We start from the raw sequence: 25,873 nt of genomic DNA on the forward strand, positions 1-25,873 counted from the left end.
TTCGTCGTCGTCTTCGACTCAGCGCGGAGCCCGCGCGGCGCGTTAGGCGCGTGGCAATATGTATACACGTACTTAACGAATTTAAAACTCAAGATTATGATATGAGCAATGCTGACTCGTTAGCATGTGTTTTTACATATGGCAAAATAACTGTACGCTTGAGAACAACATTCTACTTCCCAATCTAGAAACAAATTTTTAAAAATAGCTGCATTTGCATCAACTCTTGAAAAAGTGCCTTCAAGGCTATGCACTTGGAATCACTGAGATGAGTTCACTGAGAACAAATGCTCTGCATTGAATGCCATTCAAACGTAACGAGATACTAACGTTGAATGACACCCACTCAAGGTTACACTAACTTTTTGCAGCTGCCAAAGGAGTTAAGCACAGCAGCAGCACCTGATTTCAACAATTAATCTCTTAATGTTTCTGTAAGCACAGGAAGCATGCATGTACGCTAGCAGCTGTGCGAGAAATGGAATTAGTGGCTCTTTATTTCGTACCCACCTGAAAGACATTGTTCCTCATAGGGTCCATGATAGAGTTTCCGACCTCCGGCGAGGAGCCAGAGCCACCTCGTGAGCTCTGGCGCAGGAACTCCGAGCCGGGCATGACAGGGGGCATCTTAGAGTCCGACACATATGGCACACCGCACCAGCCGCGGAAGTGGCGGACCTGTCATTCAAGTGGTGAAGGGAAGGGGGAAAGTGGAAGAACAGAAAGTAAATGAATTGGAGTACATTTGTCAAACATACTAGCCATTAAAGGTAGTTGTAAATGCAAAGACTTCTGCAGACTAAAAACAGCAAGCCACTTATCCATGAAAGGTATGCCTAAAGGTGTAAGCACTAGTAGCTTAGCTTTTTTTTTTAGAAAGGAAGGGAAAGGGTGAGCTAATGGACAGAAAGAAAAAGTCGCATTAGGAGTCATATTAGGAGGAGAGGCCTGGGGACTGTTTACATAGTACTACATACAGGAAAATGCATACATACAAGCACATGCACACAAAAATAAAGAGTAAACAACCAGAGAATATGCCTTAAAATGGTTAGTCTAAAACCTGTTGTTTTGCTTCACCTGAAATTCATATGTGCATGCACACAAATGCATGCACACCATCCAATAAGCCCAGAATCACAGTAATTACTTGCACATCCTTGTATGTACATGTGTATAACTTATGCGCACATCCACATGTGAGCACAATGCAATTAGTTTTGAACACCTGGGCTTCTTCAACATGCACTGACATCGCACACTACATGGGCTTCTAGAATTTCGCCTCCACCGAAATTCGACAATGACCGGGATTGAACCCGCGTATTTCAGGTCATCAGCCGAGCGCCATAATTACTGAGCCACCGCGGCGGCCAGATCTAAAAGAAAGTACTAACAAAGAGGTGTTTAGGATATTGTCTAAAAGAGAAAATGGTAGTAAAAAAAAAAAGTTGTTTGACACACACACTAAAACGAGAGCAAACTGTTTCTTATCTCCTAACATGCCTAATTTCTTGTTTTCACTGAAAGCAAGAAAATGATAGAACTCTGGTGCAAAACAAAAACAAAACAAACAGCCACAAAGTAAGATTGACAAATCCCTTCTAAGCTCATCAAAAAAAAAAAAATGCTACTTCTCCGATGGCTATATGATGCACAAATAACCAACAACAATATGTCACTGAGAGAGCAGTCTTAGCCACAGCTACTGAAAAGAACAGTGCAACAAGGTTCTAAACCCCTACAAAGTCTGCAAGACCATTTTTAATGTCGCAGAAACAAACTTCGGAAAACCTGGGGACACTTGGGTACTTTCCAGCCAATCTGACTGCAAACAAAAACTACCTAGGTACTTTCTGGCTCCAACAAGTAGTTGTAAGCAAGACTACGTTGCTATGCATCAGCTTAGCCACACATGCAAATGAATTAAGCAAGCAGCATTAAGGTTGGGAGCAATACATTGCAACTAAAACCTTCACTTCAAGTTGAGACATGCATGTGCATATTTATACCTACCACACTTTCTGCCAAGCAACATGGAGCAACAGAAAAACGACAAAGAGATCGTGGGGAAAAACAGACACCCGATTACAAAATTGTCTTGGTAATGCAATAGTATTAGAAGCTGTTGACGCTTTTACCTGAAGCAACCTCACTTCCAGTCAGGTGACCTCAGTTCCCTCCAGCCAATGCGCGAATTTTTTGATCGACTGCATATTTTATTCTGTTGGGGTAATCACATTAATAGTGCATACCATGCAATTCTGTTGGCTGCCAGAGCACCAGGAAGGCATCTGCCAATTTAAGCAATGTTGCCATTTTTAGTGCAAAAGCACTACTTCAGGCTGAAAAACCCGAGGTATGAGTAAAGTCTCACCCTCTGACCATGAGTGCCAGTAGCAGAGGCCTTGCAAACCTGCTCGGTCAAAGCACAGGCACCGTCCCCACTGCCCGCGCACGGCTGCCGATAGCGGCTGACGATAAGATCTTGCATGCAGTTGGCAGCCTTTGAGGCGGTGTTGCCTCAATTGCTTTGGTTGGCAGCCTTTGAGGCGGTGTTGCCTCAATTGCTTTCGCACGTCCTACTCGGTTTAACAACATTAACACCTTACCATTTTTTTTTCAGCTTCAAATAAGCTTAGCATGGTTTGTGCCCCAATGTAAAGACATCCAATGCGTAGTGAAATGCAAGTGTGCAACAACTACACGAAGTGCAGAATATCCCTTTGTTCATGTATTTAAATCGATCTCTTTCAAGAATTCCACCTGGGATACTGCTGGTCCTGCTGCATTCAAATCTCGCATGCAGGTCTGCTTCATATACAAATGCATATGGCATTGATACTTGTCTGCACCGTGTGGCTGAAATGGAAGACTGTCAATGAGCAGTGCTCAGGAAAGTCCAGCCAGTCAAGACGACACATGACACTCTCAGCCAATCAAAGCAGGCGTCCCTGAAAATGATTGCAAGCAGATATTCTAATTACATTTCCACACCAAATGGCAATCTCCCTTTAAAGAATTTGGTCCTTTGAAGGGTAGTCTTGCAGGGGGCAATGGCTTTCCATTTCTATGGTAAAAAATAAGCAAGTATCAATGCAAAATGCACTGTGATAAGAATCTGACCTCCCGCCGCATTGGCTTGTGGTTATGGTGCTCAGCCACTGAGCCCTCAGGCTTGAATCCTGGCTGTGGCGGCTGAATCTGTGATGGAGGCAATATGTAAAAACGCCCGTGTGTTGTGTGGTGGCACTCAAAGATACTCCGGAGCCCTCCCCTATGGCCTCTCTCTCACTGTCCATATGCAGCTTGGGGATATTAAAAGCAATATACCATGGTATACAATCAGAATGCCCTCTTAGCATGAAATTAAGGAACTATGAAAACAAATTAATTCTACTCGCATAGACTGTGCACGCGTATGAGTGCATAAACTACCACAACAAGTGGGAAGTCCAATGTGGTGCAGACTAGCTAATGTATGAGATGTTTTTAGCTCTGACCTGTATGGCTATGGTTCTTCTGATTTGGCAATGTGATGACTGTACTCAAGACAGATGAGAACGTCTATGGCCATACTCACTCAGGAATTCTCGGCAATGTGATTGCACTTAAAAGAGCTCGTTTATGGGCAAACTTGCTGAGGCATTCCATATGAGGCAGCTTGGCAAGTCTTGTATCAGCCACCTCACAGCTGTTTTGAGTTGATTATAAAGCCAATATTCTACTGTGCGATATAAAAGTGCTTGCTGTAGCTTCTTATTTTTTCATCTTTTTTTCTTACCCTGGTGGTCAAAGCACACATCAACTCAGATGCAGCTGGCAGGTTATTCATTCTGACATTTTCTTTTTTCCGACACTAAAGTTCACGTGAGAATTCAACATCCATCTGTCTGTTTTTTTCTTTTTCGGTGTGTCTGCGTCTGCAGCATTATTCTTCTGCTATGAAAGCTTTTGTAGGGACAAAATTATAGAGGGCAGTGCTTTGGAAGCCCGAAACATACAATAAGAAAAGCGGTATATATAAAAAAAAAACTTTCATAATAATCTACACAGCCTCAACGCAAGAAACAGCTGGCAAGCCAACAAACCTTGTAGTGTGTGAACTGCCTGTAAAGGCAGACACCACCGATGATGCCTGTGGCCAACACCAGGAAGGCAGTGAAAAAGACACACAGTGTTGTGGTGGTGCTCACACGGCGTGCCCGCATCGTCACAATCACCGGGCTGCCTTCAACGTCTCCCTCGTTTCCCTGCAGAGGTTGGGGAGAAAAACAGCATTACACAAGAGTACATAGACAAGATGCAGTTCTATCTTTTTGCCTATGAAGGGCGCACAATTAACCCCCTCCTCATCCGAGTACATTGAAACTTCAACCCTCGGAAATGAGCACGGCTGCAAAACATATCTGCTTTCACAATTGGAAAGACGAAAAAGCAGACAGCAGGGAATGAATGCGGAGAGGAGAGAACATAAAAGCATTTTTATTCTGATAATTCATTTATTACTTTCTCCATAAAGTTCACTGTTCCTCAAAACTGTATGACCAAAGCGCACAGTTGAACAGTATTTTCGTGAGCTGGTTAGAACACTCTCCTTTCCTTGCCTCAGTGTGAGCAAGAAGAGAAAAGACTAACAGGAAATGCCATGTGGCAACTGCAAAAATAGCTGCTCTCTACCACTACACTGATGCACGAAAACGTAAGCTCCCAATGAATGCAGTAAGCTTTACAGTAAGCTGACAACACTTCTCCTAGCTTGCCAGTGCTTGAATTTACCAGAAAGAAAGAAAGAAAGAAAAAACCACAACAGGCCATTGCAACAGAACTACTCAAGCCCAACACACCTATTTCAGCTGTAATACTGTGGGAATTGAAAATATGTAGAAATGTACAGCTTATTACAAGAGAAGCAAATACAACTGTTGTTGCATGATTCCCCGAATATGCACCATTTTTCCAATGAAAAAGAATTATTTTCAAACAAGCAGAAGGCAGGAACAGAATCACACCAAGTGATGCAGTGAATGCTTTAACTGCCAGTAATAAAACAAGTCTTGCTATTGGTGGCAGCAAACTGCTAGGCTAGACAGAGCGAGTTCTGCCCAATTTTAAGAAAAACCATACCTCTAGACAACCAAAATATGCATGCACTCCTTAACAGAATGGAAACTTTCTATCACACATCCTTCAGCTGCCTCTTCCTAATCAGTGGGGTGTCACTTTTCTGTTAAAATCAAAATACTTTATCTTGAACATTGATAAACTTCATTACTGTGAATTTGTACAGAGAAAGAAGAACCAAAGAAAACAAATATTGGAGATGTGTACACACTGAATTTTTAGAAAATCTACTCATTGTCTGTTAGTCTTGGCACCCACCTAAATGCACCGACAATCTCTCCCTCCTTTATCACTAAATTTTTCCCAGACAGAAACAGTTGCTATGGCCTTTTTTTCCCCCAAGGTCACGAAAAACATCGCTGAATATACTCAGAACTGACTACACAAAAACACAGCAAAAGTAAAATGGCTGCAGCATGCCTTTTGTGAATGTTATTAAATGCCAAGCCTTTCAACAAGCTGTACTTCACACAGCAATGACGAGAATAAAAATGTTTATCACAAGGTTGGCCACTTTGGCATAAGTGGGGAGTAAGGAAAACAGCCGTGTAATAAATGTGAGAACAGCTATACCATAACTGCTACGCATGTCAATGCAGATTCGCCCTTTGGTATAAATTAACCAGAAATTGACTATGACCTTGAGACTTTGAAAAAGATATATGCACAACAAATGACAATTAGGTGATAGGGGAAGATCTCATAGTTATTATCATTACGTCCACAATTTTGTCTACACTTAAGTATGAAAATACAAACTGGGGCCATAAGTTCAAGAAGGAATAGCAAAGCATTTGCTGACGCTTCCCTTTCTTCAAACGGTGGGCCTAGCAACAAAACCTCATTAATTTTCGTACATTCCTGTTTCCACTGCAGTTCACTAGACAGCATAATGCAATGACAGTGCTTTGGAAATTTTTCACTGCCTCAGCTGTGAAAAGATTTGCATACTGCAGCTTCACACCACTCGCAGCATCTAAGAGAAACGTGGAGGCAAAAAAAAAAAAAACTGAATGCTGGATGCTTTTTGAAACTGCTTATAGCTTAAGAAACATTCCAAGTAATGGCATCTGCTCTCATCAATCACAAAGATTTGATCACAAAGAATGCAAAATAAAAAACTCCAAAGAGCATAGAAACTGTTGGCAAAACTTAGCCTACTGGGCATTAACCCCAATAGGAGAAGAGCTTAGAATTACAGATTACCATTTAAGGCTATATTATATATGGCCACCAAATAAACTGTTGGCAAAAGAGAAAACAACACATGTCAAATATCCTTGGCAACTCACAAGATACTTTCCACCCAGACTTTTCTACCAGCAAGTTGCCACACTGTGCCTGATCCATTATTCAAGAAATAATGCCCAGAGCATTACAAAATACAATAATCTGCAGGTTGGAGTGATGTTTTTGAAGTTATCTAAGAATAACAGAACGAGATTTACAAAAACCATAAAAGCAGAGAAAAGCCCAGAGTAGTGCCACTACATGTAACAGGCCAAATCGTGGCACACGAGTCCAAACAACACATTTTACATCATGAAATAAACCCTTGTGGTGTAAAATACATTAGTGCTCATCTTAGCTCCCTTATAAATCCAACAAAAGACAAAACACAGCATAGAAAAAAAAAGCGCAGCTTCAATGCGCACTTCAATCACAACTAAATGCTTTAATATTGAAACCAGCCTCTCCCTATGTTTTTCCTGGTTTCCTTTGAATCATTCAATTTTATAGTATGGTTTGCTTCCAGTCATCATCTTAGCACAGGATTTATTACTGAACTAAAAGTTTCTTGGCTAAAGGAATAGCTTTCTTGTGCCAAACAAAGGGAGAATGGTGAGGGCAGAATTTTGAACTTTAGTGCCCTTAAAGGTGCACTGAAGAGGAATCTTAACTCATCTTTTTGCAGCGGGAACTCTGCCTACCCGTTCCGAGCATGCTTAGAAACTTCGAATTATTACCCTGTGCGACCAAGTTCCCTAATTTAAATCAGATTAATGTCTGGCTCCCGCCTTTTTTTTCTTTAATTCCCCGCAGACGGTGTGAGGAGTCAACTAACGTGTCGCGTGGCGGCTTTGCTCTCGCTTTTATTTTGTTTTATAGGTTTCCGTGAATAAATAGAACTAGTCAGAGACTACACAGCTGCAAATTAGGCCCACGGAAATAAAAATGCGCGTGAACTCTTTGCTTCCGCCGATCACTAAATATCGCTCCGCCGATGGCAGAGCGGCAAGCCGCCACGGGAATGGTTGAAAGGTTGGTTGACTCCTCCCACTGTCTTCGGGGAATTAAAAAAAGAAAGGCGGGAGCCAGGACGTCTAATCGGATTTAAATTAGGGAAATCGGCTGCACAGGGCAATAATTCGAAGCTTCTAAGAACGTTCGGAATGTGTAGATCGAGTTCCAGCGGTAAAAAATACGAGTTCAGATTCCTCTTCGCTGCACCTTTAATGCACTGCACGACAGCCATGCCATGCAGTCCACAGGACAAGAATTTAACTATACCTCTGAATTCTGTGTGAGCACAGCAAATGCACCTGGAATGCTTTTTTTCTTACTTGACCCTCCAAGAGGCACCCACTACTTTCATTACCGGATTTGCAAGACAGCAAGCATTGGAAAGCGTACAACATTTATGTCTTTCTCTGTGCTCTCTCCAAGTGAGCTAACCCTGCTGAATACGGCCATGAAATTAGCTTTTTAAGACATGGCCAGAGTCAAGCTACAGAATGACGCATGCTTCAAAGGGAATCCGGTTAATCTTCACGACAATCAATACTGTTTGTAAGAAAATGCTAGAAAACAAAAAGGCTTACTATTTTCTGCATGAGAATGCCTGCAGAAAACAAAATACTAATAGCTGTACTGATCTACACACTTCAAAAACATGTATCTACCAGATGAAAAGGCAATAGAAAAGCCGCTAGCATTCAATATATTGTTGAGGGAAAAAGTCCCCAGGACACACTAGCATCAACCTAAGCACATAGCTTTGTTATCAGCCGGTAGTTCCACACCAATGCTACGAAGGAGAAAGTTACATCATCATTATCATCATCAGCCTGACTATGCCCACTGCAGGGCAAAGGCCTCTCCCATGCATCTCCAATTAACCCTGTACTTTGCTAACTTCGGCCATCGTATCCCCGCAAATTTCTTAATCTCATCCGCCCGCCTAACTTTCTGCCGCCCTCCGCTATGTTTTTTTCTTGGAATCCACTCCGTTACCCTTAAGGAGTAGCAGTTATCTCTCCTTTGCACCCCATGCCCTGCCCAACCCATTTTTTCCTCTTGAGTTCGACTCGTTGGATATCGGTTCTATAATGCCTGCAAGTGAAATCAGGTAACTGTTGGCACAGGTCACATCTATAAGCCATAAGCCAAGATTGCCAATCACGTGTCCTGTAGACTTTTGTCCACCTTGTGTAATATATTAATACAGTGCAGGAACAGTTATTCATTTGCTTTGCTTACGCAGGTACGAATAAACGAAGAAAAGCACGTTATATATTTTTCAATTAGGTGACACGCGCTAGTCAGTTCACGTCGGCATCAGAGGTTTTTCTCAGTTGGAATTTTATGGAGGACTACAGTGGCTGTGATAGACATCTTTATGATTAGATATCTTCTACCCCCCCCCCCTTCGATTCCATAATACCTGTATGACTGCTATGGTTTCGACTGAGCCAAAACCTGACTGTCTTTTCCCACTACCGCTTACTAGATGTTCGAAGGTTGAAAAACATTATTTCGGTGCGAAGTTGCATGCCTGTACACATTACCACGTTCTGTGTAGTACATATCTGTCACACCTCACAAGCAGCTTTCGATTCCGAGGAAAGTCGCTTCATATAAGCATGTCAAGGCAGTTGCAAAATGCAAAGGCGCCAAAAAATGACGTTTTCACGCCCGCGAACGACGATCACTAAAACATGATCCGACCTTCCAGATCACATGCATGAATGTTTCGCGGCATATGCGGCATGCAGATGGCACAACTTTAGCTCGCGTGCCCTTGAATTCTAAGCACGACACCGGCACGCTCAATGGCGATGCAGATATGAAGCGGGAAAAAAAAAAAAAAAAGATGTCGCCAGCTTCTTGGAAGATCACGCCCGCCGCGAGTTCTTTCTTGGCACGGTACACGGGCGACAGCGCGTTGTCGACATCGGTATTTTTGCTGCGGTGCGAGCCCAGTCCAAACGGCAGAGCAGAGTTGCGCGTGCCCCCAGTTCTGAAAATAAGCGATCTCTCTCGAAAGAGGCAGCAACCTCTGAGGCACCCTTGTTTTCTCCACGCGGAGAGCGGTGCCCGAGAGGCGGACTGGGCCGTGTCCAACAGTGCCGGGTTCAAACCTAAGCAACCGCTTCCCGACCGTTGTGGAGAACCTTCTCCGCACTACAGATGCACGCAGTACAGGTTCCTCGCTTTAGCTATTTCGCTACGCTTTCGTCAATTACGCTACCGAGACAAAAGATCGAGGCAACTACGCCGGCGCTTGAGCCTGGTAACCTTATAGCTTACGCAGACGCCCCCCATGGGCTAAGTTACAAGCAGTTACAAGCTACTCCTGACTATGTTTCACTGATGCACAGAAATTCAGAAAAAAACATTAAAGTCCAGAACTCGAGAAGGTATATTTGCTCACAAACAAAAGAAGGCAACTGAATAGCAAAACGGTAACAAAGAGCAGGCATGTAAGAAAACCGAAACCGCGCGGACTGACAGAACAACCTTCGACAAACAGAAACTCCATGTCGTTTCATAACAGCGCCCATGCTGCGCAGGCAGCAACTGGAACAAAGCGAAAAGTGAACGAACAGCAATGCGGATGCTGACGCGCCACGCGATGTAACGAAGATAAAGCGCTCTCCAACACCGTTCCTAGCATTTCACAGAGACAAACAATGTTGTTGGTGATATGTGCCTCGTCAAAAGTGCGCATTTTACGGATATCGCGCGACCAACGCAGTGAACTGGAGCAGATCACTTCCTCTATCCGTCAGGCACGCGTCAGGAGTGAACGGAAACGAAAACCAGTCATTATCGAAAGCCGGGGTGGCAACTGCGGCGATATCCTTTTAAGCGTAAGCCTAACTCACCGATTCATGCTGAACGAGAGGCTTGGCCTGGGGCGACTTGGCCAGCTTCTTTTCAGTCAGTGGTTGCGTGATGATCGTCATCTTGCGACGATGCCCGCTGTCGGTGCGGCACACGGATTATCGTAACAGCGGCTCGTACGAATGGCCTTGCGACGCACTACTGAGAAGTTACTGCGCTTTTCGAAGCACACCAGTCCGGCAAGTGGAGTCGCTACTCTCCACCACGGAACTCTCCGCGCCAGGCGGCTGCTATCCTTCGCTTCGATTTGTTTTGTTAGCGAGCCCAACGCCGTGAGCCTAGAGGGCTTCCCGCTGTGCTTCGCGGTGAAGCTGCCACTGGAACGCTAGGGACAAAACGGACAGAAACTAGCGCCACTGACGCATGTGGCGAACTTTTGGGGAAATTAACACAACTGCGAAATCCCCAAACATTCCCGGCGGCTTGCTCAGCGCTGCTCGTAGTCGTGGTAGTCGTGGGGCTCGTGTAGGTCGGCTTTTATGCTATCTTCTACTCTTCATGCACTGCTTCGCCACTGTTTTTGCAGAATTATATAACAGCTGTCCTGAACTTGTGAACCTCGCAAGTTTGCTCGCAGTGTTACAGAAAAGGCGCACACATGGATCACGAACTCCTCGCCGGCATGGCTGGGCGGCGAGCGCAGCAGCGCGAATTGAAAACGAGACGAACAAGATGCGAGTGACATCGTTCGCTGCATGAGCCTTATGGAACCTGCTGGAGCTCTGATATCCGTGTATGCGAACTGGGACATTAAAAGGTCGAGAACATTGCTGTGGCTTGGAAACTGAGCATCGTTCGTCGTTGTTTTGATGTGCAAGTTTACAGCCTGAATGAACGCTCACTGATTATTACTATATGCAACGAAAATCGTCATGGACGGAGACACATCTGACGAGCTCATGGCACAGGAAACTGCTGCCACCGAAAACAGTGGTAACTCGGACTGCGAGCTGTTTAGCAGCGCGAGCCCGGAAGATGAGGCTTCTCAGCAGGCCAAATCAAGTTTACCGTCATTCAACTACTGCATCAAGCCGGTTCAAGTGTGCGGTGCTTGGAAGGAATTTTGTAATTGCATCACAAAAGGTTGCAAATGGTAGAGTATTGCATATCACTTCGTCGCCTAATTGTTTCTCTGCAGCAGTTGACGATGTTTATTAGTGTTGTTTTTTCTCACAGGTCCATCGATGGCTCGTGCCTTCTTACAAACAGCGATGACTGCTCTCTTCGGCTGTTCAACCTTCCTGCATGCTTTTACGAACAAGCAATTAACTGGAATGATGTGGAGGAAATGGTAATATATTTACAGCCCTCATGGGGCTGCACAGCACTGTTTAATTGGTAGGAACACTGTAGTTCGAAGAATTGGTCTGTGGTACTGTCTGAAATATACCATGTGACAATTATGTTGTCAGTGTTGAATGTTAGCAAGGTTGTGATACAATACCTGCTTCAAACCCATTGTGGTTGCTGACCGTTCTTGCCAGACATATTGCAGATGCTGATTGTGTCCGTTATGTTGCAGATGCCATCCCTCGGGGAAAATTGCGATGCTCTTCATTGTTTTCTTCATCATACCGAATGCTTGGCATCCCTGTATTTAGCACATACCAAACTTGCAAGCAGAAATACTGCTTTTTAACACTGTACTGAATATAATCAGGCAGTTATTTTCCGTCCATGCTTGCCGTGAACTGGACAGTCCAGTTCACAAGGGAGCTGGCTGAGCAGTTTCTGCCAACTGAAGTGGCAGTTAGAGGTGTCAAGGGTTTAGCACAGGCAACAGTTACCATTTCTGTTTGGGTTCTACCTTGCTTTCGACCTGTTTAGTGAGCCTCTTGCCACTTGGTGGGAGCTAAAGAACATAGTGGTCCCACTTGGACTAGCAATAGTGGACATAGACTGAGGCTTTGGCACAAAGCCATTGACTAATTTAAACCATTGAGCAAACAACGCGATTTGAAAATGAAGAAAGGCAAATGAGAAAATGGATTACCAACTTGCCCAAGCTTCTGTTCTAGCCTAATTTAAAACACTCTTTGTTGCCCGACAGGGTAGGGGACAGCGTGTGTGCCATTGTGTTTGCAGTGCATTTCTTAACTTGCGTTACTATAGTGATCCTTAAGTTGCTTAATTAATAGTCTTATTAGGTTCATGCACGTTGTCATGCAGTTTGCTAAGGGAGAAGTTCAATAAAACTGTGCAGACACTGCACAGTTTTTGCTCCACCAATCTTTTATTACCCATTTCATCTCATTTTTGTGTCTGTTTAAGGAATGGTCCTGTTACTCTTGGTATCTCCCTGTCAATAGTCCTGGGTCCCTGGTACAACCATGATAGATACCAAGTACTTGCTGTGGCAGTAGCTCTTGGCCTGTTTGCAGAGTTGTCACGTGTTGGTTTAGGGCCTGGGTAGCAAAGTGTACGGGTCACAACAGGCCGAATCATCCGGAAATCATTTCTTCGTCTGAAGAAGTGTTCGAGGGAAAGGAATGCACAGATATGTTTGATTAGGGCACTTGCTGTTGTGTAAGCTACATCTCTCAACAGCCTTTCTTTAGTTACTGTGCAGATCATCTTGGGAGAAGAGAATATCTGGGATGAAGTGCTATTTAACACTTTCTATTCTTTTCGCAACGCACAAGTTATAATCTAAAGTTTTACTGCATCTTGTCTAGTTGGGTAGTAAATCCATGTCAAAAGGAAAAAAGGAACACTGACAAGTGGTCATAGATTGCTGTTATTGGGTCGCTTCATTTTGTGCACATAGAAGCTAAAGGGGTGTATAGTAATGGCTGCTTACTTCTTTCTTTGCTCATTGCACTTGTAATGATTGAATAATCTAATTGAAGTTGCGCTTGCAGGTTCCAGTGCTGAAATGTACCGAAAGTGGCCTCATATATGACTTTGCCTGGTTTCCTGGTATGAATTCTGCTGATCCAGCAACATGCTGGTACGTCTTCGCAATCTCCCATATTCTTGCTTTTGAATCGGAAGGTGTTGTCAATGGACTGAGTTGATGACATACACTCCGCACTCACGGGATTTTTATATGGGCTTTGATACTGATTGTTCTCATATCTATGCTTAGGTGTGCAGCCAACTTGAATGAATGTTAATTATTGTAACCATTGCATTAGCATCAACCTAGAAGACCAAGAGGCTTAAATTCCAAAATAGTTCAATTTGTCATTTTATCAACAGTAGACTAGCCTCCATCATTCCTGCATAATAAATTCGAGAAGAAAGTATGCCCAGTGTTTACATTTATAGTGGTTACTGCCAGTGGGACATTGAGCTGGTTTTGAATCGACTATGTCGTGAACATTTACTGGATGCATGTTACAACTTCCGGGCAGCACTGAGCGAGTGCGTCAATATGTGCACATGTTTTGCCTGTCAGCTCTGCGTGGCTTATGGCACGTGGCTCATGAGCGCATTGTCATTCAGTCACTTGCTCCCATGCCACAGAAAATGGGCTGTCTGACGCAGCACCTAAGAAGTACTTTACAAACATTGCTGCAAGATTGTGAGGGAGAACTGTGGGAAGATGTGCAGTTACACACCTGCAAAGCGGAGTGAAAGCTTTAATGGCGAGAAAGTCCTTATGTACGAGCTCATAATGCTGAGACAAAGGTGCCAGGATGAGGAAGTGTGTGCTTGCTCAGCCAAAGCTGTCAGACATGAGTGACAGGTGAACCACGATTCTGTGCGAGTTCTTTGTATTTGTATGCTCGTTTGTCACAAGACTGCATATGCATATCTGCGTTATGCAATTACTTCTGTTATGAAACTTCTTGCACCAAGACTCTCTTTTGTAGCTCTCTTGAAGTCCTCTTGGTGCGTACCTTTCTCAAAAATGGACCCAGTCCTCATGCTACCCTTGACACCGTCAGTGCAGACCAAAAAGCTGTAAAGAAGGAAGCCGTCCCTCAGTTGGAAACTTTGTTGATGCAGATTCCATTTTTCCCCCTATCTTATAATTCATTTGCACTAAAGATGTTGTCCGAGGGTTACTCCAGGAGTGGTAGGAGGACTCCCTGTGAACTATGAATGTAGAGAATGATCACTTCCGCATATATGGGCATTAACCCATTATAACGCTTAAGTTTCTCCTCTAGTTTTTCACTTGGGATAGAACTATGAACATGGTATAAGAAAAATATCATTTACAAGTAACAGGAAGAAGAGAGATCAACACCATTTGTCTCATTAGTGTGGTTGAGCATTCCTGTGTCTTGCATGCATTTCTTGCATCACAGTGTTGAGATTTCATTGTTTATCACATGGCTGTCTTTTCACTTCTCATTAGCATTCGGTGCATTTGTATCACTGAATATGCTACTGCATTTACTTAACAAAGAGCCGCCCGCGTTCATTGGTTTGCAGTTTTGCAAGCACAAGCGCTGGGAATCCTGTTCACCTGTGGGATGCGTACACAGCTGAGCTGAGGTGTTCTTACAGGCCGTATAATCACCTGGTAGGTGCTACTTCTGTGTCGCTTTTACTGAGCAAATCACTTAGTCAGTTTAGAGGTGACAGCACTTCAAGCGACAGGAATCAGTTTGTCTTGCTTGGGCATATTTCTTAAGGGTGACGAGTTGGGCTGGGTTGTGCATGCAAGTCATTTTTGGAAATGCTGTCATCAAAACGGACCCAGAGAGCACTCGTCCATGTCTGTTTCTCTCTCTGTCTGTGTTGATTGCAGTGCTTCCGAAATTGTCGCATATTTCGTGTTTGAAATGCGTTCCTTGTGTTTTTTCATTCCAGTAGCTAGCTAAATCTGTGAGTTTGCACTTGCATGCATATCATGGTTGATGTGGGGACAGTTGTGGTACAAAATGGTACAAAAGGTGATTCGGAAAGGGAACATTAGCTGTTCATATGTGGAATGATTCTCTTCTTTCTCCTCTTAACCATTTGTATACAGGGTGCCCAGGCTAACTTTAGCCAAGGGTTAAAAGATAAAATATTTGAGGTAGGCCGGGGAAACCACTTGCATACACCTACCAACCTGCTTGCGCATCATAGGCAATTTCTTGTCTTGCAATTAATTAATTAGCAATGAAGATGATTTTTCTAAATGCGTAAATATTGACTTTAGACAGCAAATGTGCATAGCAAAGTTGGAGAGCACCTTCAGAAACCCCGATTCTATTTATTTGCGATAAAGAAAGCCTCACATGAATCTTTTTTCTGAGCTCCAAAGAAAGTTCACGAAATACAAAAAAATCACGTGACTGGCACATTCGTACGCCACTATTGGCCTGCTCTCAATCCTGGCTTGAGTGAACGAAATCAGCTGCTGGCAAGGCGCGACAACCTCATTGCTCCGGCAGGCCAATATGTCGATGGTGGTTGCAGCGCAACTTGCGCCATCACACTTGCAGACTGGCTTGCGTGGGCGTTGCAACCACCCACAACAATGTGTTCATCAACAGCGACATTGAATTTGTACCCTTTGAATTACAAACAACGTACTTTAGTTAGTAAGTCTTAGTCCAAAAAACAAATTGGGAGAAACAAATGATCTAATTTTAACATTTAGCTAGTTTTATTTGTTCAGTAACAGTCATGCTCACCTTACTCCTTAGCGAGATCCTTGACTTCCATTTAAAAAATTGGTGTCAGGGATCTTGTTAAGGAATAAGGTGTGCATGACTCATTGAGCAAGTTATTTTAGCTGAATGTTGAAATGAGATAATTTTTCTTGCAATTGCACAGCGTTTTTGCATGAATAAGGACAAAATTTTATTGTTTTTGGCAGTGGGATACAGAAAATGCCTGTTAGAAGACGAATTTCATTCATGTTTAAATTAGGATGCTGTTGACACGTTCAGCATATCCATGCAGTGTTAATTGAAATGCACTGTTAAACAAAACTACATTTGGGCTCGTGATTGCACAAGTGATCTATGTCCTGCAGATGTATCAGTATGACAACATAAGCGTAGGGGAGGCAAGTGGTGTTATACGGTATGCAGTCTTTAATGAAAGTGTGTTTCTACTAGAGTTCCACAGAACGGCCTGTGCTGTTGGGAAGCTTTTGCAACAAAATTGCCAAGCACGGACGCAGCATTTTTACGGGCATATCCGATATTCCATAATGAAGACCAGTTCCTCTGTGCATTTTGTGATGCAAAATACAAGGCAGCACACCCTTTCTTGTTCTTGCTTATTTGTTGCATTTCTGATTATGTCTTATTTTATGTCCAAAGCATATGATCCCACAATGGCTGCAGTGGAAACCATTCGACCTATTTTTAGAAAAATATTTTGATTATGGGCACAGCTTTCTTTATGTATTGTGATGCTATAAACAGTGAGTGCAGAGCATTCACCTTTAATCTGGTGTGCATTGCATGTGATTTCAGAAGCACCAGGCTTGTGTTAGGTGCATTTTGGAGACGTGCTCTCATGAATGTCTATGACTGTAGCTCCTTTTTATGGTTAGATTTGGTGCGAAAGTGAGCATTAATAAGAATTTATTATTTCCACATGTATGTCTACATATATATCTGCATATATATTATTTCTACATATATATCTGTATATATATTATTTCTACATATATACACAGTTCTTTATGGAGAGCCTTTGAGGTCATGTTGGCATATTTTAATCTCCTGCATTTTTCATCTTTCCTAAGCTTTAACCTTGTTTACTGTTCTTCAGGATGAACCTGTGGCCGCACACAGTATTGCATTTGACAGATGCGGTGAGAAACTATACTGTGGCTTCAACAAGATGGTGCGAGTTTTTGATGTGTCCAGGCCTGGGAGGTGGTTTGAGGAACGACCAACGAATGGTGACTGTTTATTTTTGGCTCTATTGTTCCTTTGATCTTGTTCTGCACATGCCTAATCTTGCGTAATTTCCACATAATTTGTAGCCGCACGATTATTTGCCTTAGTTTGCCTTCTTATTGCTTGCAGACATTTTTAAAATCGTTTGCTTGCTTATGCTGCCTAATGTGCTACATAACTTATTGAGCTGAAAAGGCTGCACGTGCTCTGTTGTAGCCTTCTTATCCTGAGCTTGCTAGCTACTGGCATGTTGGTAAGTGCTGTACAGTTGCGGTTGTGGCATTTGTAACACGGCTTACATTAAACTAGTGCTCTAAATTTGTGAAAAACGTTGTTTACTTATAACATATTTTCATGTAACTACCTTCTTGGTGTTTGTGTGAGTAGATGGCACTAGCGTGGGTTGACAATTTTATGAAACATTTTTTATTGCGTACTGCAGCATTTATACAAGCTCAGGTTTGTTGCATGATTCCACAGTGAGTAACAATGCAATGGATGGCTTGTGCTTCGCAAGAACATCATGTGCTAATGAAATTCCTCAGTTGCTGTTGCTTTGTTCTGTTTTTTTTTATTGATTAGTGGGCTTAGTTTATTTGAGTGGCCAGGTTAACGGGCTGTTTAGCTGCCAAAATATTAAACATAAGGAACACCAAACAGTGTGAATTCAATGCAAAAGTCATCATTTTTGTTCCTTTCATTACGTCTCCACAACAGTGCTTCATTAATCTGGGATTTCTTGTGCCTCTTGTAGTGAAGAAGATGGGTCAGGCAGGCATCATCAGCTGCTTTGCCTTCAGCCAACATGGTGTCTATGCCGCTGGATCCTACTGCAAAACTGGTATGTGCAACGTGCATCAGCACGTGCCTCTATTCCCTGCTTTACTGTTGACAGCCAGTTATAAGGACCTAGGTTGGAGGAACTTGAGTTTAAGTGCTAATTTGAGGAGGCCCAACGGTAGTGCGCATGTGGCAGACAGATGAACAGCATGCTTGAATCATTCGAAAACCTTCCACAACTCATCACCAGTTGTCACTTTAACATTCACCTATTTGGCTTATTTCTAATTCGTGACCACTGAGAGTGGACTGTGTCTGATCTCTGACTGTATTTGAGTAAGGGTAAAGAACTGGCCTTGTATATAGACATGATCTTTAAGAAGTACATGCACAATGATCGTATGTATGTTGACTTTGTGCTATATTTCGCAGACCATCAAGAAATGCTGCGCGTTGTTGAATAAGCACACCTGATGCACACAGACTTTTCATAGTAATAAAACAGTCACGTCAGTTTTGCAAATTGAGCCCTCACTAAGTGTTATATCCAGCACATACACGTAGTATATTCACTTAGAAAATAACACCTAAAAAAGCTAGCCTGCTAGTAATGACGCCAAGGGGAGGCGAGGGGCGGCAGTCGCCACCCCGAAAATTTGTCAGACTGCACCAAAAATTCCCCAAGTGCCTTCTTCAGGACCGGACGATGAATTCCTGGTAATCGAATATGTGAAGCTCTCCGCTCTGGATTGTATTCGTTTTATTTACTTTATGTTTAGGAGGAACAGTGTCAGAGAAGAAACATGCCTGCTCGAAATTTGACTTGCTTCCGCCCTCGCTCTCTTATGCCACACCACTGCAAATATCCTGGCGCTGTTCCTGTAGTCTGCCTGTCACCATTCTAGTCATTAGCAAGCAGGGCGAGGAATCTTCAGAGTCTTTTTTAATTATTGCCATTTGAATTGTATCCTTTTGTCTGCAAAGATTTGCAAAATCATTTTATTGGCACGTAGTGGTGACTGCAGTCCGGCGAACAGGAAAACAACGAGGATGTCTTCGAAACGGAACTCTTTATTCGGGCTGACTTGCGCCCGCAAAGAACTAAATCACTCGGCGGCGGTGTAGCAACAAGCGTGCTCGGCGGTCGTCGAACAGAATGACCGCCGCTGTCAGCGGTGCTCTTTTTAAAGCTGATAGCGAATCTTCGAGATAAAGCTTTAGAAGTTACTAGAACATTCTGGCGCAAGCTAGAATCATCTCCGTCCGGATGCGATCAATCGAGATAATTCTAGGCGCGTCTTGCGTCACAAACGAAGCGATAAAGCGGCGCCTTGCAGCCTTGAAGCATGAACAAATAAACACAACAAACAAACGCTACAAAGATTCGCGGCATTATTATCTCTTTAGTCTACCGCCCTATTCCTTAGTGTTTTTTCTCTCAACTAGACAGTTCGCTGATTGATTCAGAACACGCACAGCAAGCGCACGTCATGTGCTCATGAAAGTGATTTGTGTTGTTCTTGCATGCAGAGTATTGTGTCCAGAAACAATAGTTCACTTCTGAATTTGTGGCAAAGTGTTGTATTGCACTGTGCTGCATCTCACTGTGCTTCTTCAGAAGCCTTGGTGAGCTGAGGATGTGCGACTTTTTGAGATTTATATTGATGACCAGTTTGAAAGGCTGTATAAATGTTAGTAGAATGTCTCTCCCAATTACCAATTTCTCGCTGATTACAGTCCTCTGTCTTGCTTCAGTGCCGATGTACTTAATGCTACCTATTCATTCATTACATCCTGAACATGTGTCTGTGCTTTTGTTTTGTCCAGTGGCTGTGTACAGTGAGTCTGATGGAGCCTTGCAGTTCATCCTGTCTGGCCACCACGGTGGCGTGACCCATTTGAGCTTCTCACCCGATGGACAGATGCTGTACAGTGGGGGAAGAAAGGTAAGTTTCTAACTTTTTGTTATGTATGTTACTACAGTGGAACCTTGATTATACGACGTTCAGGGGACCGCGCGAAACCGTCGTATAATCCGGGTGTCGTATAATCGAAAATCAAGCGTGATATTTTTTAACGTCTGAACTTCATCGTCATCTTTTTTTTTGGGGGGGGGGACACAAATGCAGCACATTTTTGCCGGCAGAGGGCTAGTCTTCAACAAACAAGATAAAACGGCCGTTGAGGCTGCCGTGAGCAGCGGGGCAGCGGCTCGCGGGTTTTTCTTGATAGGTGGAAAGATTAAGGCGCACTGGTTATCGACTGGCTAAAGTGTGCCTACCGTATTTACTCGATTCTAAGCGCCCCCTTTTTTTCATGATCGCGATGCCCAAAGAGAGAGGGGGTGCTTAGATTCGAAAAATCTAAACTGACCCCCCCCCCCCCCCCCCCTGGGCCCCTCTTTTCGCGGCGAAATCTCGATGAAACGGGCACGAGAAAAAAACATTTTATTTAGGAAACATTCAAAAGAAAAATAGCTGCAGACAGTTCTGTGCCGCCATCTGTCTTGCAGTGTCCGAACGCAGCAACACAAAAAGCGCCGCAGACGCCGCTGTCCTCGCTTCGGCGAGCGCGGCCTCGCCCGCTTATCTGTTTTTTCAGCAGCGTCCGCTCCGGTGCGCGTCTTATCTTTTCTCTTTATCTTTCCTCTGATCTTTTAACTCTCCTCTATCTGCACTTGGCAGCGGTGGTGGCTTGGCTCGAGCCAGTAGGCCCATGCAATTTCCTTTCATCCTTCTCTCAGTCACAACAACAACAATGCGCAGGCCGCGCCTCCTCGGGACTCCGACTGCACAGGCTCGACGAAAAAGAGAGCAAGTGCACTTGACGGCCTCGGCAACGCTCTCTTCCGCGCAAAAAAGGGGGTGCTTAGATTCGCATGCAAAGTTTTTTTTCAGAAATTTTTTTCCGAAAATAGGGGGTGGTGCTTAGATTCGGGGGGTGCTTAGAATCGCGAAAATACGGTACATCCCGGCCTGCGTTTGCTGACGACCTTTTTTGACCGATGGTACGAGCCAGCCAGACGTCGTACGAAGCGGGGTCCTTCTAAAATTTGCGTCGTATAACCGAGGTTTTTAATGCATTGTCTCTATGGGGGTTTTGCCGGGACCGCACAAATGCGTCGTAAAATGCGGGTCGTCGCATGACCGGGGGACGTATAATCGAGGTTCCACTGTATGTGATCTGCACGAGAATCACAGCATAACATGAAGGTCAATGGCATCTCAAAAGAGATTCTTGTAACACCAGACAGGGCACTGCAGAGGAGCTTTCAGCACGAGCTCACTGGCAGCGTGCAGTATGCGGCATGCACACAAGAATGCTGTGAGGGCTCCTGATAGCCCCATGTGCTGGCGAGGTGGGCACACGTCTGCTGTGTCAGGATCAATTCGCATGTGCACAATAACGGCGGGAAAGTCTCTTATCACCTGAATTTGGCGCTCGCGATAGAATGACCATTTTGCTTGCTTCTGAGCATTTCACGCTCTGACTGAGCTGCTATGACCTGACACCATGGCATCGACATCGGTGGAACCTTCCGCAAGTGCCACTGCCGATCGCCAGTGGCACTTAGATCGCCTTTTATTGTTTTGCACATTAATCATACTTGGAAATTTTTTTTTTTTTGATGACTCTACAGCTAGTTAGATAACCAGTGGCCAAATTCTTCAAGAAATGTCGTTCGCGCTGAAGGAGTGGGGTAATGCAGCCGTTCATATCTACGGCATTCATTCGTGACAGCAACAGCCTATAGGGAGCAGTACAGAACTTGAAAGCTGTTCCATACCTAATATTCTTTTTGTGATCAGCTGTTAGCTGTCTTGACTGCCTAACACTATAAAAGCCCAGTGAAAGCATCTTGGCTGCCAGGCTATGAGAGGAGATCCACCATGTGGTCACTCTTCACACGGCTAGCCAAGAAGACGAGCGTCTATGCCAACCAAACAGAAGCATTGTTCACACATGGATATGTGTATCTGTGGTAGGTTTCAGTGTCTCCTCAAGTACTTCAGTGCGTTATAATTGTCATGTTCACAAATGATTATTTAGGAGGTCACGCAATAGTCTTCTAGATTTGCAGATGTCCCTGCATGTGATGAAGAAACAGTGGCATTCAAGCATTAGTCCTAAGCACTGATAAACACAATACCACACATGTGTTATTGATGATTCATATTGGGACGAAGAAGACAAAGCTGGCAGTGGCACGGGATGGAGCGCTCGCACTAGGCCAGTGGCCATTATCTCATTGCCATCAGTCATCTTCTCTCATTCTTCGGCTGCCACCACGTAACATTTGGTGTGAGGTGATGGGGAATCATAGGCATCCTGCGTCAGCCATGGTCATCGGACGTGAGTTCTTGGCCTGCGTCGGCCTGCTGTGCCTGCAGCCTTTTAGACCTGAACTGACCTTGCCGCCCGCTCCAGCCCCTTCCCCCGCCCCAACCAGAAGACGCGACGCAGTGACAATGCTGCCACGACCAGCACCTATGACCCAGCCAACCCGAGATGCTGCCCGCACGTGACGACACCGTTCCTCTGCCCAAGCCATTCGGCGCGTCCTGGGGCCTCAGCCATCGGCTCCTGGCAACCTGCGGCCTGGACGCTTTCGTGGACCGGGACTCATTCCCTCATCTCTCTCACCGTGGCGGTCAGCACTTCACCACTTTCTCCTTACTGTTTTCAGCCCTCCTTTCAAGCCCATCACCATCTTGGCCGCCTCTTTGTCAACGATCAGGACGATGGCTCGCTGGCCCAGGCTAGTGTGATGAAGACGAAGCCAGCAGTGACGCAGGATGGCCAGTGGCACTAGACCAGCGGCTGCCAACCATTAACTCATCTCGTTGCCACCAGTCATCTCGTCTCATTCTTTGGCTGGCTGCCACGTTACAATTTGGTTGGCATCACATTTCATCGTCCTAAATGCACCTGGGAACTCTCGAGTATCATCAAAGTTAGAAACGCACTGAAGTCTGGTTAAAAACACTATGAAAACAGAAGTTCTCAGGGTGAATTAAGACTGGAATTTGTGTGTTATGTGGATGTGCATAAAAGGACAAGAAAAGGAAATACTGCATCACTTCATTTCTATAGCTCATACGTGCACTGCATTATCATACTGATCTTTCTGGGTATTGCTCTTGAAACATATTGAAGTCCTTGAATAGGTGTGATTCAGCTTATATGTATGACTGAAATGAGCACTCATGCCCCCATCTAGTGCATTGGGGTTATGATCATGCCACTTGTTCGCCACGCCGTGTGCTTGCAGGACACAGAGATCCTCTGCTGGGACCTCCGCAATCTGGGCAAAGTGTTATACTGCATGAAGAGGACAGTTACAACACATCAGCGCATGTACTTTGACCTTTCACGGTAAGGCAGTTGCATGGGTAACGTTATCAACAGCAGGGATGGTGGTGAACATGGTGTCACTACCTGAAACCTGTGCAATGTTTTTTTGGATGTGGAAGCAATGTAAATAGGAAAAAATACTTTATTATCATTTAACTCATTTTTGATGAAGGCAAATGAAGAAGCCATATCAAAGACAGTAACGATATATTGGCACAGCATTTAAAAGAAAACATTGCTGCTGTTGTTGGATGATGATGCTTATATCTATTCTGTGTGGTTGGCCTGCTTAGGGCACAGCGCCTATGCGGGGTAATGCAGCCTAAATAGGAGTGCAAAGGAATGTGGGGCTTTCATTTTTTCTGATATTTAAAAATGGTGTTTTTACTACTTGATGGCTGTTCTCTACCTCGTTCACTTTCTAATGGATTCCACTCTATAACTTGGTCCAGAATTAGCACTTTAAGAACATGCCAACTATGGTAAGGCAAGATGCCATGGGCCGGCCGATGAAGTGCTTTGTTCTTGTATTATTCACAATTCACATAAATTAGTTCCCAAAAGGCTGCTGAGTGCAATGTCTCGATTCTTTCAGGTCACTGAGCTCACCTGGTTTTCTGTGGCTGAGACAAATGGGAGTTGCTTGAGGCACATCACAGCTGTTCTTTCGTCTCACTTTTTCAGGTGTGGGAACTACCTTGTTAGTGGGAATACAAATGGCATTGTCACTGCTTGGGACCTCAGAGTTGAGCCCTTGGAGCTTGACGATTGTGAGCCTCTGAAAAAGCCAGGGCTCTTCTTCAAGGCTCATGATGACTGTGTCAGTGGCGTCAGGTGAGGTCGCCAGCAAATGCCTTTTGTGAGGAATAGCAAGTCATTCACTGCATTGTATGTACTGCAGCACTGACCAGTGCTTGTTTTGTATACTTGAGGAGAGGCCTAGTTCTCAATGTATCATTCATCGCAATAACTTTAAGGGTCCCATGTTGCAAGAAAAGCCAGCGTCAGCATAGTTGGCCATGAGCAAAAAATCCACGAAAAAAAATCTCCATAGAAGCAACCTAGGTGGCCTATTTAGGTGGCAGGTGGGCCACTTAGATCGTGCGACTTTGTGAAGTCATTATAACCTACCCAACAGGTTGCAAGTGAACGGCCCATCATGGCTGGTGGCAGATTAATGATCGGTCATGAAAGCTTGGGAAGAGCAACCTGGGTCTCACAAACCCCACCGATGGCAGCACCTGCCATCGCAGGGGAGGTGCTGCAGGCTATGCTTAATCGCTGCACCACTGCACCAGGAATGATGTGAGGACTCCCAGTAATCTATGAATGTAAAGAAGAAAATGACCAATTCTGCATATATGGGCATTAACCCATTAAAACTATTGATTCATACCCTTAAAGGTGCAGTGAAGAGGAATCTAAACTCGTCTTTCTGCCGTGGGAACTCAATCTGCATGTTCCGAGCATTCTTAGAAACCTCAACTTATTGCCCTGTGTGGCCGATTTTCCTAATTAAATCGGATTAATGTCTGGCTCCTGCCTTTTTTTTTTTTAATTCTCTCTGTACGGTGGGGAGAGTCGTCCAACGCATGGAGTGCCTTTCAGCCAGCTCTGTGGAGGCTTGCCGCTCTGCCATCGGTGGAGTAATATGAAAGTAATACGCAAAAGCAAATAGTCCGCGCATATTTTTATTTCTGCAGGCTTATTTTGCGGCTATATTATCTGCGAATGAAACTATTTATTCACGGAAACCTAAAAAACAAAATAAAGCGAAAGCAAAGCCTCCACGGAGCTGGCTGAAAGGCACTCCACGCGTTGGTCGACTCCGCCCATCGTACGGGGAGAATTAAAAAAAAAGGCAGGAGCCCAATGTTAACTCGATTTAATTAGGGAAATTGGCCACACAGGGCAATCAGTTGAAGTTTCTGAGAATGCTCGGAACGTGTAGATCGAGTTCCCACGGCAAAAAGACGAGTTCAGATTCCTCTTCACTGCACCTTTAAGGCTGAGCTTAAATGTCCCCTCCAGTTTTTTTAATGCTAACTAGTAAGCCTGGTAAATAATATCTCTCATACCGGTCAGCCTGGTAGGATGTTCTTTGTCATTATTGTGCAGACAGGTTTTGTCACCTACATTAGTACAAATTTTTTTCTGCATTTATAGTGTCTTAAACACCTTCAAAATACAGAATGTAGATCCCGTGATATACCTTTGAATACTCACTAGACAAATTCTGGTGCATATTTTGATACTGCAGTTTGCAACCATTGTGACACGTCAACTCAGGCGGGATTGTAAAGACCAAAGGACAATTTTTTTGCCTGCTTCTTATGAAATTATACTGCTCTTTGCAGCCTTCATCCATCGCTGCCAGTCTATGCCACAACATCTGGCCAAAGGAAGTTTCCAGAACTTGCGGACGACAACAGTGACAGTTTCTTTACATCTAGTGATGCAGTAAAGACAGACAGTTCTCTCAGGCTTTGGTGGATAGATGACAGACCAGAAGAGGCCTAACGACTAAAGCCTTTGTGCTGCTGTATTTCCAAATTTCAGCGTTGGTTTTGGAAGTTTGTGCCATCAGATTTTTTTCTCTTTTTCACTGTTTTATTTTTATTCTTGTGCGACATATTCATCATCACTGTAAATAAGTCATAAAATAAACACAGTTTGATTTTGCA

The 25,873-nt window shown here is 44.1% G+C and overlaps 2 protein-coding genes across 4 annotated transcripts in view; one reads left to right on the forward strand and one right to left on the reverse strand.

The window, feature by feature from the left end:
• LOC149342577 (integral membrane protein 2B) overlaps window positions 1-10,570 on the reverse strand; it is a 26,796-nt gene extending 16,226 nt beyond the window's left edge. The window contains exons 1-4 of one of the 2 annotated variants that reach the window (XM_089544932.1): window positions 10,233-10,570; window positions 4,092-4,253; window positions 3,127-3,204; window positions 511-678 (exon numbers count right to left, since the gene is read on the reverse strand). In XM_089544932.1, coding sequence (XP_089401058.1) covers window positions 511-678; window positions 3,127-3,204; window positions 4,092-4,253; window positions 10,233-10,313 — 489 coding nt within the window. In that variant the 5' untranslated portion in view covers window positions 10,314-10,570. The remainder of the gene's footprint in view (window positions 1-510; window positions 679-3,126; window positions 3,205-4,091; window positions 4,254-10,232) is intronic. The other variant, XM_089544933.1, reaches the window with a different exon arrangement.
• Window positions 9,890-25,873, forward strand: WDR79 (Telomerase Cajal body protein 1 homolog). Of its 2 annotated transcripts, XM_089544930.1 has the most exons (10): window positions 9,897-11,344; window positions 11,428-11,542; window positions 13,113-13,201; window positions 14,638-14,728; window positions 16,924-17,056; window positions 17,809-17,895; window positions 19,662-19,780; window positions 23,107-23,210; window positions 23,874-24,023; window positions 25,547-25,873. In XM_089544930.1, exons 1-10 carry the CDS (start codon window positions 11,124-11,126, stop codon window positions 25,707-25,709), a joined length of 1,272 nt encoding a protein of 423 aa, XP_089401056.1. In that variant the 5' UTR covers window positions 9,897-11,123; the 3' UTR covers window positions 25,710-25,873. The 2 variants fall into 2 exon arrangements, with proteins under 2 accessions (XP_089401057.1, XP_089401056.1); XM_089544931.1 differs by lacking the exon at window positions 23,874-24,023 and having other exon boundaries at window positions 9,890-11,344.

The sequence above is a fragment of the Amblyomma mixtum genome, chromosome 5 (assembly GCF_055824585.1).
Source record: "Amblyomma mixtum isolate Tamu chromosome 5, ASM5582458v1, whole genome shotgun sequence".
In the NCBI taxonomy this organism is placed as follows: Eukaryota; Metazoa; Arthropoda; class Arachnida; order Ixodida; family Ixodidae; genus Amblyomma; species Amblyomma mixtum.

Bases quoted from the DNA above. Each gene is read 5' to 3' on its own strand.
- WDR79 (XM_089544930.1), top strand. From the start codon at position 11,124: ATGGACGGAGACACATCTGACGAGCTCATGGCACAGGAAACTGCTGCC. The intron at 11,543-13,112 runs GTAATATATTTA...TTGCGCTTGCAG, and splicing joins GGAATGATGTGGAGGAAATG to GTTCCAGTGCTGAAATGTAC. The intron at 14,729-16,923 runs GTAGGTGCTACT...ACTGTTCTTCAG, and splicing joins ACAGGCCGTATAATCACCTG to GATGAACCTGTGGCCGCACA.